General features: G+C 39.2%; 1 protein-coding gene across 1 annotated transcript in view; it reads right to left on the bottom strand.

Annotated features, from left to right (window-relative positions):
• Window positions 1-411: 411 nt before the first annotated feature.
• NEK7 (NIMA related kinase 7) overlaps window positions 412-16,496 on the bottom strand; it is a 347,672-nt gene continuing 331,587 nt past the window's right edge. Inside the window, exons 9-10 of the mRNA XM_063940132.1 lie at window positions 3,918-4,031; window positions 412-1,805 (exon numbers count right to left, since the gene is read on the bottom strand). Of these exons, the coding sequence (XP_063796202.1) occupies window positions 1,695-1,805; window positions 3,918-4,031 (225 nt within the window). The 3' untranslated portion in view covers window positions 412-1,694. The remainder of the gene's footprint in view (window positions 1,806-3,917; window positions 4,032-16,496) is intronic.

The following is a 16,496-nucleotide window of genomic DNA, read 5'->3' as shown; positions in this document are numbered from 1 at the left end:
GGTCGGCGGCGCGGCTCCGGGACCGGACTCCACGGCTGGGCCTGTGTTCGATCCCTCTGGAGCTAATGGTGTCCAGTAGCCAAGCAGCAAATCCACTCTGCATGCAGGTGAGTTTACTACTTTCCCCCTAAGTCCCACGTTGCAGTGATCCTGTTGCCAGCAGGACTCACTGTAAAGAAAAAAACCTAAACTAAACTTTCTCTAAGCAGCTCTTTAGGAGAGCCACCTAGATTGCACCCTTCTCGTTCGGGCACAAAATCTAACTGGAGTCTGGAGGAGGGTCATAGGGGGAGGAGCCAGTGCACACCACCTGACCTAGTAAAGCTTTACTTTTTTGTGCCCTGTCTCCTGCGGAGCCGCTGTTCCCCATGGTCCTTTCAGGAACCCCAGCATCCACTTAGGACGATAGAGAAAAGGGCAATAACTTACAAAGGCATGGTTTTTGCCTTGTAAGTGATTACCCCTTTACAAAAACATGTTGGAGATCGGCCGGCATCTCGCACACCATAACATCCTGCCGTTAATGAAAAAAAGTATTTTTGTTTATCTACTAAAGTTTAAAATACCAGTGAATGCTTAGCATAATGAAAAATGTTCATAATGATTCTGTATGTCTATGGAAACTTGATAACGCGTGATATTACATTAATTATTTTGCAACAAAGTTACTTTACTGACCAAATACACAATTCGAATATTCCTGCCAATTGTTGATTTTGGTCCTATTTGCTATTTTTTTCTTAAACAATTCTTAAGCTACAAAAAGTGAAGCAGGCAACCGGCATATATAAGCGGAAGCAGAACTTGAGATGTTGAATACAGAACAGTATAGTTAGTACAAAATATACAGATGAATTGATATCACAGGAATAGGACTTTTAAAGAAATTTTTTACTATTGTGGTAGAATACACCAAAATGTTCATTTGATTATTTTACACATAAAAATATATATTTATTGGACGAAAAAAGCAAAATAAAACATTGCACTAAAGTTTATCTGAATTTTTTAGAATAATAATAATTAAAAAAAAAAGATTAAAAAAATACCTCTTTCATTACAATGAAAGAGTGCAAATGAGCAGCCTGGCAATGAAAGGGTTAATGTCAAAGGCACTATTGGCCCACCCAGGGTTAATTGACCGGTCTTGTTGACAGGCAAAATATGGCCATGATTTACTATAAATTTCATTATGATAAGAAAGTCAATATACCTATACATGGCTGTAACCTGCAATAACCTTCTATAGTCGCAGGTGCAAAGGAGGCACACTAAGTCTCCCATCTGTAGATTTCATTGCCGTTAAGGCCCTTCCCCATGCAGATTTTTCATTTGCTAATCTACATCAAGAGAAAAATAAAACATCTCTCACTAATATACCCCTGAAAGCACGAGAGACAGGTTTTGTAAACGGATTGGAGATAACCACCACTGATTTACTGCAATCATACTGTGGACATAAAATAGTAATTGCAGAATGAGAGCTACTGTAGATCTTGGAAGTGCAAGTTCTCCCCCAGCTGATTATTTGAAAAGATCTGCATTGCTGCTAAGAACGGAAGGGGTTGGAAATGTCTCACAGACCCGATAAAGAAGCTGAGGAGAACTGAAAACTTGTCCACTCCTTCTAGGTATACTGTAAGAAATCTTGAAAATGATGGACGTAGGGTGGGAGTCCTGGATCAACTTCTAATCTAGCTGGTGGCGGTCAAGGCATGCATACGCTTTGCAACCTCGTACACATAGGTTACATCTGGTCTCTTCTCCGGGTCTGGATTTATGCAGGTATTCACCAACATTCGCAGCTTTGTTGAACAAACAAAATAAATAACTTGTTAATAATTCATTCTTAGAAAAAGTTTAGCAAAATAAGAAAACCAACTTTTCATTGTGAATTTAATCTTCCAAAATACATAAATATATAACAAATGCTGCTTGTTTGAAAATATTCTTAAATACAGAAACCTGGCACTCTCATCATTCCCTGTCCAAATATACTGATCATTTTATGATCAGAGGAGTTTTAAAGACTTACTTTCCCATTCACTTTTGTTTGTTGTTTAAAATATTTTTTTTATTGAAGCAACGTGTTCTACAATTCGCATTGTACAAAATTGAGAAAAAGTGTGTACAAGTTTTTCATGAGATATTAAAACTACAATTATTAAATACTGTTGTTGAGTATGTGTATTATTCATTGGTACTGTGGATCTCTATTACCAGTGCAAACATTTCCATGTACAGCAATACATCATCAATAGATTAACACAATATTCCTAGACATTCAAAGATACAGCAAAATTACAAAAATATACACAATTCAAACAATGATAAACAAAAAGGAGGTGGTTATCTTTGCTCCAGACATTAGCCTTCTCTAGTTCATGGTTTACTATACTGTAAATACCTTTTCCATCAAACGCTTATATTGTAGTGTGCCAAGTCTAAAAGTGCACTGTGGATAACAGTGAAGGAGTTAACTTAAGGTGTTTTTCTAGCTGAAGCTTTAACTGAAAATTTTACAAAAAAAAAAAAAGTCTCTCTCGCTCTCTTACTGGGAGATCCTCTGTAGGGCATAGTTTATTTTTTATTTCTTATTTGTGCCCCTGGGCTGCGACTCCGGATTCACACTTAGCTGCAGAATCGCAGCCCTGCAGGCAGGACCGGCACAGCCGCTCCACTGAGTGGTACCCTCATTATTATCCCCCTGCAGGTCGCCATAGCAACTGCCATCCTGGAGCATCCCTGTACCTTCCTAATAAGCTACCATGTGAAATGCAAATGCGGACAGTCTGAAAATTAGTCAAGGAGAATAGGCGATGAGGATGCAGATATGTGAAATATTCATGTGCAAGGGAGGGGGTAGAGAGAGAAAGGAAAGAGAAGGAGGAGATAATGTGAGTGTCAGAACAAAAGGCTGCCCCTGACATTCATACCATTATTGTACATTAGTGCATAAAGAGAGACTGGAGCAAAATTCCTATGTGTATGGTCACTACTTTTAGATGCTTATGGATGTACATGATTCTAGAAGTATACAAAATAACGTACAGAATGCTCACATGTTCAAGATTCTCATTTCTTAAGTAGACATGCAAAATACTTGGATCAGTGTTTATAAATACAAGTGGTTTTGTACACACTCGCATGTATGGGATTGTAGCAAGAAGGCAAATGATATATATATATATATATATATATATATATATATATATATATATATATATATATATATATATATACACATACACACACATATACACACACACACACTTGCTAGTAGTTTGTTTTATTTTAATGACGTAAGATAAAGTAGACTGGGAATGGTTCATAGTAAGTGGGTACAAGAAGAACCACCAGCCTGTGAGGTGTTGCGTGATAATGTATGATGTAAGAAAACTTGGAAGAAATTAAGTTCATTGTGGGTCATACAGGAACTCAACCAATGGTCACTCCAAAAAGTTTAATCTCAGACTCTTAGTAAATTAATTTGCTGTAGACACCAAATTTTCTGAGATCTGAATCTACAGTACATGTTAGCAATATGATAGCTCCAGAAAGACTGGACCTTTGTTAGTGAGTGACTTTGGCCTACTTGATAATTAGCATTGCAGAAGGGCAACTAGTAACCAGTGCTATTTTTCAGCAGGAACTCGGTTCCGGAACCTCTCATTAAATATGACAATCAGGAACTGGGATACTGAACCTGTCTTGGGCCAAAATGTTTTTCCCATAAGATAAGTTTTATTTTAAAGTCCATTTTAAGCGCCTTCTTTTCTAAAATCTTTCTTCTATCTATGCAAACACTATATATAGCACACATACTGATTAGGAGACCCAAATTTCTAAAGCTCCACTCCGAGACCCGTAGTTCCTGAACCTATTTTTCCAGAACAATAGTACTACTAGTAACATACCTCTTCTGAATAGTGGTCAGACGGTAGAGGTGGATAGTCACATTGCTCTATCTTCTTACACAAAGAGTACAGGTTCATTTTATCTCCATAAAATGGACTTTGCAATGCTGCCATCTGAAAAGATAAATAAATACCTATAAACAAAAATCCAAAAACAGTGCGCAAGTTGTCATAGTGCCTCCATGAAGTAAAAAAACCCCATACTATGCAAACAAACCATTAAAGTGATCAAAAACATGATAAAGAAATGTCAGCAGCTAATAATGATGTTACTTTGTTTACATATCAGTATTGGAAACATTAATATGCATGCCAGTTCTATAACTAATAATATACTGTATATACTTATTAACTTTTTAGTACCTTCAGTCATAATGGATTAGGGGGCAGATGTGTTAACCTGGAGAAGTGGTAAAGCAGTGATAAACCAGTGATAAGCGCAAGGTGATAACGTACCAGCTAATCATTATGAATTTGAAAAATGACCATTAGGAGCTGATTTGCTGGTACGTTATCACCTTGCACTTATCAATGCTTTATCCCTTCTCCAGGCTTAATACATCTGCCCCATTATTTGATACTCTGTATAAGGTATTTTTCAAACCAAAGTTATAAAATTGATAACAGAAGTAATTTACTGCATCAAACATACAAATCTAGCACAGTGTGATGTTTCCTTCCCTCTGGTGACAAGTCACTTAATGTTCTACAAACAAAGGGGTCTATTTACTAAGCCTTGGATGGAGATAAAGTGGACGGAGATAAACCTACAGCCAGTGACATGGCAGTTAGACATTGATTGGCTGGTGCATTATCTCCACCCACTTTTAACTCCATACAAGGATTAGTAAATAGACCTCATAATACAGTATAACATACTAGCACGTTTAGGTGTCCAAGGGTGTTTGCTGGCAAGGCACCAGTCAAGTAAAAGAAATCCACACCTGTACTCTGGTAAAAGATTTTAAGATGCAAGTAAAATTACTGTAATATTACAATCATATATTTTAATATTGCAAATTGTTCTACAGAGCCAGAAAATGGGAAAGATGGATACCTAAAATACGGACATACAAAGAAGACAAAATAAACATGAAAACAAAAGGTGTATGAGAGAGATGACATAACTGTAAGAGGGCATAGCAAAAAAAAAAAAAAAAAAAAAAGAAGCACGTGTGACTCAGTGGAGATTGCAACACTTGTGAGGACAGTATAAAATAGGGAAAGCTATAATAATGTGATTTAATTGAAAGATATTTTGTACCTCTTCAGTGCTTAGGATGAAGGGAATTCTGCGTCAGCATTTTTAACGTACATATTGGTGTCCCACTAATCTTCAGCTATGAAGGACTTAAAAGAATCAGAATAAATACTTATCTAGCTTCCATCAGTAAATATTACCGGTGGGGAACAGGGGAGGGGGATGGGCTGTAATGGGTTCACTGTTGTTATGAGGAGGCATGGTTCACCCACTACTACAGAAAAAGAAAACCCGGAAGTATAGAGGATGGGGACACCCCTATTTCCCACATTCTGCCACCTACCATGCTGGGGGTACCCTTGCTGGAAAGAATAGAATTCCCTCTTTAAACACTTTGCCCCCTCACATGTTATTGTCGTTATCAAGTGTTGTCATGACCTGCCAGGCGGGCCGTGTCAGACGCATGTCCCGGTTGTTGCCAGGTGACCGGGACCCTGCGCCTCTTCCGGCTGCCTGGCACCTGACACGGCGGCCGCATTGCATCCTGGGAGCCGCCGGGCACCTAGCAACCAGGATGCTGGACACAGACAGACAGTGTTCCCGGTTGTTGGGCAATAGGGGAGCAGGCGCAGTGGATTAGTTTGAACATGCAGTAGCACAGCTCCACATCCTTTTGGTAATTGTGTTTCTTCTCTTGTCTGGTAGCCGATTGATACAGCTACCCTACTTCTCATCTCCACACCACTCCCTCAGTGCTGGTTACAGTTTACCCTTGCTGTGTAAACCGCTGGTCCTTGTTTCCAATATAGGTCCTTGTCCTGTGGATACTCTGCCAGAATCCTGCCCTGCCTGCTATTACCCAGGTGTGGCGCTTGCCATCTGCCAACTCCAGTTCCCTGGCTGGGAGCTTGCGTACCATTTGCACTTATAAGACACCTGCCCAGATGGAGGTTTATCCAGCTCATGCCTCGGGCAGCCGTGTGCCTCACTCTCAGTGATTACTCAGTGCTATTCGGGGTCTTCAGTCTATTGGGTGAGCTCCTACTGCTGGTAGTACCAAGTCTAGGGTGCCCTCTAAATACCGGTGTGTGTAACATCTACTTAGGTATAAGCGGGGGATTGCTTTTGGTGAAAACCCTTGAGTGCTCTAGGAGACTCAACCCCAATAGTACTGAAGTTCCCCAAGACACCCATCAAGTCTAAGTTTCCATCAAGAATATCAAGTCCAAGTATCTTCTCTCTAAGAAAGTCCAAGAGTCTCGTCTTCAAGCAAGTCCAAGGTTCCTAACATGTTATCATCAGACATTATCCACTACACTGAAGAAAACATTAAGAAGTTCATGGATGGGGGAAGATCTCCATCACGGCTTCAATAAACTGCACTTAAGAAAATATTACCTTTTCTAGAGATAGGCGACATGCCCTCTCTCTTCTATGCTGTCATGTATGCACTTGGAAGCACAATGATTATGTCGAGGGGAGTCCCTGCTTTCGTATAATTTGCTCATTTATTCTTATTCGACACACAATTACATTCAATACTAAGGACGGTATTACCGCTGCGAAAAGGATCGTCAGGGGTTATCCTGATAGCCCTGATGTCGGCTGTTATCGTGCGATGTCGGCACTTATCTGGGATTACACTTTGGGTGCCTCAGGCTGCGATAACACATGTACTTCTCCCCGATTCCATGTGTTTTTGTGCGAGGGGGGGGGTCCAATTTCAGATGGTAAAAATGGCCTCTAATTGGATACTGCAATAATGACCATCTGTCATTAATCGCGATATGCAGACATTTTTAATGGCCGAAATCGCATCGGGGTTAATAGTATTTCAGAGATGAGGGAAGTTCCAACGTACATCTTGTGTCAAATAAATAGAGCGGTTGCCTCGTATACAGCAGTAGGTTTTATAGTTTTTGAAATGGTATGTCATGTTGGGCTACCATATTAATTCCCATACAAAATGCATTAGACTTTTCAGGTGCAGATTGTGTTTATAATCTGGATTTTGGGTTTCGTTTCAGAAAGGTTTGCCACTTAACTGGCTAATATGTTTGCCCAAAAATGGTAAAAAATAAAAAGTGTTACACTAAAAAGTTTAAATTTGCTATTAATAAAATGAGGAAAAATAAATCTACAATTTTGGGGACATTTATAAACAAAACAAAAAATGTAAAAAAAAACAAAAAACTTTACTGTGTTAGATCATGGAACGGGCGAAACTGAGTCATGACAGCAGAGGATGGGGCCAGACAGAGTGGAGAATGGGACGGGGGCAGAGATTGAAGGGACACAGTTGCCTGATCCTTATGGCCAGCAGTGATCGAGTGTGCCGCTGGGCTTACCGGTCACTGTTGCCAGCAATGATCGGGACACAATGGAGGCAGAACCGTGGGTGCAGGCAGACCCTGGAAGGTTCCACTGATATATGCATTTCTGACTGCTCGCATCAGATGCGGCCATATCGGGGAAAACAACAATATTGTACATACATTTGCAGAAACTTGGAGAGGTATTCAGTTAAGACCCAAAACAAATTTGGGCAGCAAAACAGTTTTTTCTCTCTTCATTTTTTTAGCGCTAATTATTCAATTAGGTCCTGATTTTTTTCAGTCAGAATTTTTTTTTACAATTTGTGCAAAAACACAAAATCTATAAAAATTTGTGGACCTTTAGCGATCAGGAAAAAATGCTTGCTTATTGTGGATTTGGTTTTGCCAGCCAATCCAGGTAAGTGCGGCCTTTATGGCTGATTAGATACCGCCCTTAGTTGCAACCTAATAAGACGACAAGGAAGAAAACCAAAAACCAAAAACAAAATACTTTCGAATATTTTGAGTAACTTATTTGCCATGCAAGTCCGTGCTTTCTGAAAAAAACGCAATGTTCGGCGGCCGTGCAGGATGCCAGCAGAACTCTGACTTTTTTTAAAGGGGCAATCACTTACAACGAATCGTTCGAGTTCGGCCGGCATCCCGCATGGTCGCTGAACTGGGGTGGCATTACATACCGCCCATGGTCTAACTTATATTGCTACTGCATATGAAAACATCACAAAGAAAACCGTCATGTGACCAGTTAAAAAAAAAAATACCAAAAATAGGCTGAGGACTTGGAGGAGAAACCACTCAGAGGCCAAGGGGTCAATTCTCCTTAGATACTCACATTTTGCTAGGCAGAAAGCAGACAAACTGAGAACCAGGCATATATGTAATGCTAGGTACGCACTGGCGCAATGTGGACCTGGCCGAAGGGATCCTGCATTGGCTAGTGCATACAAACTTGCCGATGCGGGGGGGGGGGGGGGTGAAGCAGCGGGGGATGCCATGCCTAGCGATATCTTCTGATTGACCGTGCAGCAGGCGTACACAGACATGGCCAGCCACCACTTAATCTGTACCAGAGATGCAGGGCTGAGACTTTATGTGCACAGGAATTTGTTTTAAATATGTAGAAAACCAGATAAAACACAATGGAACTTGACTTAAAAAAAAACCCAAACACTGCGGCCACTGCATCATAGTACTTCATAAACAGGGTCAGACTCACTTGCACACAGATATAAATGTTGCATATCAAATTAATCAGTGCGGTCTCATGAAGATGCACATTTGAGTGAAAAATAGCGAAAGACTTATTGCAGGCATAGTCGCACAGAGAAGGGCTTTTTGGCGCGACAGTGGCAATAGTGTATAAGGACACATGTAGCACTTTACTAGCTTACATGCTTGTTCATAACTTTACATATAACTCATTGCAAAGGACAGCAAATATTTCTCAACAATTTTCACCAAGTAACCTATAAGCAAGCCATGTTATTGGTTTTAAAAAATTTTTTAAAAGGGAAACACAACTAAAAGTACTGTATATCACCTTGTTTGTCTGATATTTGCCTCTTCCTATTATAGCTTTAACACTGCAAATATAGGGTATGACCAGATATGTTATCTTTTGGGCAGTTGTGGAACAATGTACTGTATGTATTTTTTGGAAGTAGGATATTCTGCAAGATGGGCTCAATGTTTCCTAGCATGCCAAATTACATGTATGTAAGAAGGAACGTTCCTTTCATTCTGAGGTCTTAAAACTTGATGTGTGATACAGTTCACAAGTTGTGGCTTACCATCAATGGATACAGATGTCATGTATCATCATAATTTATGCACATTACTTGCTGAAAGTAAATAATCACAATGAATTATATCATGGCCCCACCCCCTGCAAATGTAGAAATGGTGTAAATCACGCTTTGAACAGTGGATGGGGGACAACAATGGCACCACTGTGGTGCTACATCACTCTAGGATGGCTCCCCCCCCCCCCAGCTAATACTTAAATATAGTAGCAGTAACATTGCTGGTGGATAAAAAGGCAGATTCGGAAAGTGTACATGTAGTATTATAAAGTAAAGAACCATTTTAAACAGTGTGTTACTAATGTTGTAATGAGATTTATAAAGTGGTTTACACAATGTTATGTGTGTGGGTAGGGATTAAAAATTCAGCAATCTTGTTCCTGGTGCCTTTTAGATCACACCACAGTAGGCTTCACAGAATTCTCTATACACACTGCATTTCACTAAATTCCAGTTTAAGTTTATAAGGCTTTACAGTGTGGCAGATAACAGAATAGTATAAAATACCACCAAACCATTGTATTAAAATAAGAGCAGAAGTTGGAGGAAGACTGAACGAAAAACAGAAAACCAACATTAAAATACCCCCAAAAAACTTCAAAAGGAGAAAAAAATGCAATAAGAACTAAGGAGTCTTTACTTAAGGGATTAATTAATTCTATTTTGAATGCATTGGAAGTTTATGGAGTTTACTTTGTCCCTCCTTTTTAATGTTTATATACTTTATCCATTAGTCCTTTCATAGGAATTTAAGTTTTACACGCTCAAATTTTCAGACCCACATGAATAGTTCACCCACAGGAATAGTTATTAAATTAATCTTCTCTAGAAAACTGAACATAGCTTCGGGTATAAAAAAAAACAATTATAGGTAACAATAATGCTGATGGAGGATTACGTTTAAAATAGAGGCTACTCCAATTTATTGTAATATTATTGTGCTGTACCTATACATTTTGGCACTATACTTTTCCCTTTCCCGATCTTCCTAATCACTGCAGGTAATTGGACAGTGCCACAGAGTGCGTAGAAAACATCAAAGTTCTACTTTAACAAGGAAAATCAAATGTCTTCACTTCAAAACTAATTTTTATTTTTAAACATATATACGATTTTACGTAACAGGTGTTTTTGTAAATTTTACATATGCTGACATGAGATTACATGATCGTGGGATCTCTCTCTCTCCATATATATCTATCTATCTCTGTATATCTATCTATATGCACACACACATATATTTATTAGTATAGTATAGAGAGAAATGCTACACTACTCATCCACCGTATTAAAAGCCACATGACTATATACTGTGACTCTGGAAACTAAACATAATGTTCAGCTCAGACACTTTGCCAACAAGTATTAGACCTATGACAGTAATATATTAGAAGCAATCCAAACAAAGGCTGTAGAAGGGTATGGGAATATTTATATTAAGAAATAAATAAATAAAAATCTACAAGTTGTTCATAATTAGTATTCTTGATCACTCAGATATTGAGTTTCAGTACTGTATATATTGTATGTGTCATGGTGCTGAAAGCAGTTTTAAGAGTCATACAGTATGTAAAAATACATATTACTTATGAATATTAAGTAGCTGGTTAATAGCCTACGACTCTACCAAACTTACAGGAACCATAATGTCATACTGCAATTCTGCAATTTGCAGGTGCTTATTTTAGCCAGAAAAGCAATAGTCGTCTGATTAACGTATTGTAACTTAGGCTCCAATAACAAACAAAAAAAACAAAAACTAAGGAATGACAAAAAAACAAACAACAACACGCTTTACATATAATGTAAAAAAAAAAAAAAAAAAAAAAGTCCATGTGTAGATTTCTATTATACAGCTGGGAAGAAATCTCAATGACCAAGCAATCCCAAATTGTGGTGTAGACAAGAAAGGACAATTGGCCTTGATGCTAAATTCTTAATAAATTATTGTTTTAAATACAATTGTAAAAACCAACAAAATTAAACCCCACAACCATGCAAAACGAACTTGTAACTGATATTTTTTATATTAAAGAAACATCAACTTTAATATAGACAGATGTTTTTCATTTTGCTGGCTGTTAAATGTTGTCCTTTGCTAGCGCTGGCTTGAAATTCTCAAAAACCCTCTGCCAAGTAATGCCTCACAGGGCGCTTCTGTCAGTGAACAGGTTAATGTCACACGTTGTAGGTGGGAAGGGAAAAAAAATAAAAAATAAAATAACACGAAGAACGTCCCCTGGAGGAGCCAACCGCGACTAGTATATTTTCATGCATCTCCTGCTTTGACAGATGAAAAATGTCAACTGTCCTGTTTTTATTTTGAAGCTTTATGCACTATTCATCTGCTTCGTTAGTGTATCTTCCCGACTTCTCTCTGACAGCTGCTCTCTCCCTCTATCTGCCCCCCTCCCTCCTCTCCACCTCATCCCCCCCTTTTATTTCTCCTCTCGGCAGCTGAATTTTTCAGGCTAATTTGATCTTGCACACTGAGCCGATCTTGGGGAATGATTGACTTGCTCTCCTGACCTCGCGGCCTGATTAGTATTCCTGGGGTGTCTTGGAAGGACAGGATCCCACCGTCTTTAAGGCTGGTGGCAGTCTTTCTCCCTCTCTTTTGCTTTCTCTCCCCATGCTGTGTTGAAAAGCCACCAACTTACAACCTTGTCAAGAATCCACTTGCTGTGCTTAACAATAAGACAAAGGGAAAAAATAGCATGTAGTACCTATTTTGGCATGTAAAGGTCTGTGTATTAAGCGACTCCGCTTCATATTAATTGAGCTGATCTTGTTTGCATATCAATTAAAAACAAAAGAATGACTAGGCCTAATTTAACTGCACAGAAATCTCTCTGCAATTTCTTCTCCACGTTTTGATCCTCATTAATTCCATCTTTAGATGAAGTAAAAACCGAAAACGGATTTTATTATATTTTAAGGTGTCTCATAATTTGCCTGAGTGCAAGGTGCAATTTTGGAAATTGTGACCCGGTTTGTACATCGGATATTATGCATTATTAAATTAGAAATAAAAAGATCAGGCACAGACCTAGTATGTTGTAATCTAAGCAAAACAATAACCTAAACTGCCATGAAGCCCTAATGCAAGAACGGGCAATTAATGAAGATTAAAGTAAGCTTAAAAGCTGAGGCACTACAGTCACAGGTCAATTAGACAACAATTGGGAAGTTAAATATTACCACTTTTGTAGATGCAAGCACTTTGTAAAGTGACCAGTAATACATACACAGTCCTGTCCATATATCTATCGCAGGCATGACTAACAGGTGCTCTAGGAAAAGACACTGCCAGCCGATGCTTCCAACCGAAGCTTCCACAATACTGTAGCTCTACAAACTGTAATGAGCAGTATTCTTCAATCCAGAATACGAGAATGTGCACACATTATACACTGGGCAATTAGAGGTTGATAAGTCATATGGAGATGAAGAGGAAAAGGACTTCTATACCAACACTGAGCATGCTTTGGAACTTATAGGTAAGATGTGGGAGTAGTGTTCAGAAGATTTTACAACAGTTATTTAATCATATGTTACCCATCCACTGTGTTGGGATAGATTTGAGAGTACAGGTATCAAGCTGAAATATTTAGTGGTAAAGCAAGTCATACTAAAAAAAGTTGAAGAATCATACAGATATGTCCGCCTACATATTTGCTGCAGTCATGCCACACAGCCCATCCTGGTATGCCAGGTTGCGCGAGAATATTCTAGCTTTAGGAGTCTTTTTTTAAGCTTTTTTTGCCAAAAATACACCTTAGTCATAACGTAATTCGACTACGGCACACAAGGAGACAGATGATTAATTTGATATATGTCACTTGTATATCTGTGTGCGGCTGAGTCTCTGACTCTGTATGCAAGTGCTACAATGTAGCAGCAGCAGCTTTTTTCCAATACAAGTTCTGTTCTGATCAGTATACAGTCTCAGTCACACACAAACTACAAGTGTCATATCAAATTAATCAGCACAGTCTCCTCGTGCACACTAGTGGCATTGCAATGAGGCTAGTTGTATGAGGATACATCTGTATTTATTTGTTATTTATCAGTTTCTTATACAGCGCAGCAAATTCCATTGCGCTTTACAAATGGACACAATGAGAAGACAAAACTGGGTAACAAACAGTAAGAGGTAGGAAGGCCCTGCTCGCAAGTTTACAATCTATGGGTATGTGAACTACGTATATACTTGCGATCTATCTACAATGAAAGGTTTAACATTGTTGCATCACAATAAGAAAGATCATATGGCAGATTATGTTGTAGGGCTGTCAAAACATCATGTCAATATAAGAACTGATTAAATGGAAACCACCTCTATATTAAAGCTTGGATTGGCATTGATAATTTTATAGAAACGGCAACAATAGTTGCTGTGTAATATGCATGCACCATTATGCCATTTTGGAAAACTATGCCCTGTTATAATTCTAGAGCCGGCCATAACCAATATGATGCCCTAGGCAAGATTTTGACTGGTGCCCCCTAGCACCACCACTAACCCTGCACCCCTTTCCCAGCACCATCACCACTCACCCATAGCAGTGCATATTTTGGTGCTCCTACCCCCCTAAATTTTAAATAGGAACAGTGCACACTTCGGTGCACTGCCCAAAAAGGGGTGTGCTTTTGCTGGCAAGGGGCATGGCCAAACAATAGTACCTCCAATTCAAATTACGCCACACAGTAGTGCAACTTTATTCACATTTTATCATGCAATAGCGTCCCTTATTCATGTTACATCACACAGTAGTACCACTGTACCTTATAAACATTACTCCTTACAGTAGTGCCCCTTATTCACATTCCATCATACTGAATTGCTCCTTATACGCATTACACCACACCTTATACCCATACTGCCACACATTAGTAATGGATTTATACACAATACCACAAAGTAATGCCCCTTACACATGACACACATTATTAATGTTCTTAAAACATAATGCCCCTTACACAGTATGCCAGCATTTGTTAATGTTCTTATACATATAACGCCCCTTACACAAACACTATGCCGCACATTATTAATGCCTTTATACACATAGTGCCCATTACACATTTGCTACGCATTATTAACGCATTTATACACGACACGCATATTGCCCCTTACACATATGCCGAATACTATTGGACAACCAACCAACCAACCAACCCACTCACACGGCCGCTAACACTGTGACCTCTGCCTCTGCTTGGATACAGCTGTGTCCTCATAAATCTTGCCTCAATGTGCCATGCAGCAGGAGATGCCTGGCGTGAGTCAGCTGGCAGCTCTGCTAAAGTCGGGCACCTTTTTTTAATGAAAATGTATCTTATTGCATTGCTATGTGGCTAGGATGCACAAGTAGCTTCTGCTGATTAAAATTATATTCAGCATGCCTATATAGTGTTTGCGACTGTGGCTGTATCTGCATATGAAATGCTACACAGAATATAGGCATGCCGCATATCATTTTAATCAGCAGAAGCTGGTGGTGCCCCTAGGCATACCAGATGCCCTAGGCATTTGTTTAGTTTGCTTATGCCTAGGACCAGCACTGTATAATTCCCTTTACATTTGGAGATATGCCCAAACTGCATCACCTCTGACTTCATCCACAAAGCTGCCACAATAAATGCCAGAAATATAGCTAGGAAACATGGTTGTCAGCTCTGCCTTATTCACTGGGAACATCACAAAGAGGTAAACATTTACTAAGCCAGAGGTGTACAATAACTCTGGGCTATTAAGTGGAAACAGAAAAGAACATTGTTAGATAATCTTTATCTTTTATTGTCTACTTATTCTACATACATAATTAGATGATTTAGGTTAGTAAATATGTGTAAAGGGGTACTCACGGAGCGATTGCATGCAGGCCAACCTAGCGGTGCGCTCACTTCACCCGCTGGGTGAAATGAGCGGCCCCCCCGCTCCACCCACACATCTCTCCCCACATCTGCCAGTGAGTACTGGCCTTAAGTAAGAACTATCCCAAAAATGAAACACAATCTTTTAAAAGTACACACAGATCTGTTACTGGTATAGGATGAGAAATTAAAAACCAAACAAAAACAGCAATACAGAAAAAAAATGGCTGCTGTTCATTAATGTCATATATGCAACAATAATCACCCAGCATTTCTTGTCATTAACAATTTAGGAAAAACCTGAAATTATTTAGCATATGACTTCGATTTAGTAACAGAATATATTTTAGGCACGGTACTCCAAATCACGTAGACACCTCTTAGCTGGAGGGCACATGCATTATAAAAGAAAGATAGCATACATGTATATATCATATAAAACCATCTCATTAATCAGGGGCGTCTTAAGGGTGGAGAGGGCCCATGTGCAGTCTCTGTGCAGGGGGCCCCCTCATCGCGCACAGCCTTGTTGCCAGTCTCTACTGCGCATGCACAGGTATCTGGGAACATGGCTCACTGTAGTGCTCTTTAATAGTAATTACTACAAGACCGCAGCCATGATGCTGGAACTTTTGCTGTAGTGTATAGTAGTCCATTTAACATAATGTTTTATTTGTCTAGTCCACTCATCTCTATTTATACTACTTCTCTTGAACCGCAAACAAGCTATCTTGCACTTCAGTATCACCTCTACATGGAGAAAACACACGCATACACACACACAAACTCTGTCCTGTGTGTTGGCTCATGTTACTGAAGGTCTTTTTATCATTTCATCTTGGCACCTCAGACTCATCTTTCACAAAAGGAGTGAATAATATTTGCACCAGACAACATAACCTACCTGCTAGGTATCTTGCTGTTCACAACACTACAATAATCACTATGCCTTCTGCCTGGGTGTCATCCTTGACTCAGAAATCGTACTGTCATTTATTCCCCACATCTGTATTCAAATACTGCTATTACCCTGTGACTGGTCTTACCTTGACCACACTTCATCCTACAATCTATTTTGAATGCAGGGGCTAAACTAATTTTCATCCCAAAACATTTTCTGCTGTTACATCACTCTACCCATCCCTACGTTATACCTCCCCACGTCACAGCTTTTGGCAAGGTAGTACCAGTTTGGGAGGTATTCCAACGCTTGCAACAGGAAAAAAATATTATGAAGTGGTCATGCCCCATCCCAGTGTGCATTCTCCCTATGTTGAAAGGCATGCCTGTATTCACTTAGAAGGTTTATAGAATTCAACAAACATATATCCCTCAGCTTGTCAAAATCTTCCAATTCAAC

The sequence above is a fragment of the Pseudophryne corroboree genome, chromosome 9 (genome assembly GCF_028390025.1).
Source record: "Pseudophryne corroboree isolate aPseCor3 chromosome 9, aPseCor3.hap2, whole genome shotgun sequence".
NCBI lineage: Eukaryota > Metazoa > Chordata > Amphibia > Anura > Myobatrachidae > Pseudophryne > Pseudophryne corroboree.
The sequence above is the reverse complement of the archived record's forward strand: the minus strand, read 5'-3'. Positions and strand labels throughout refer to the sequence as shown.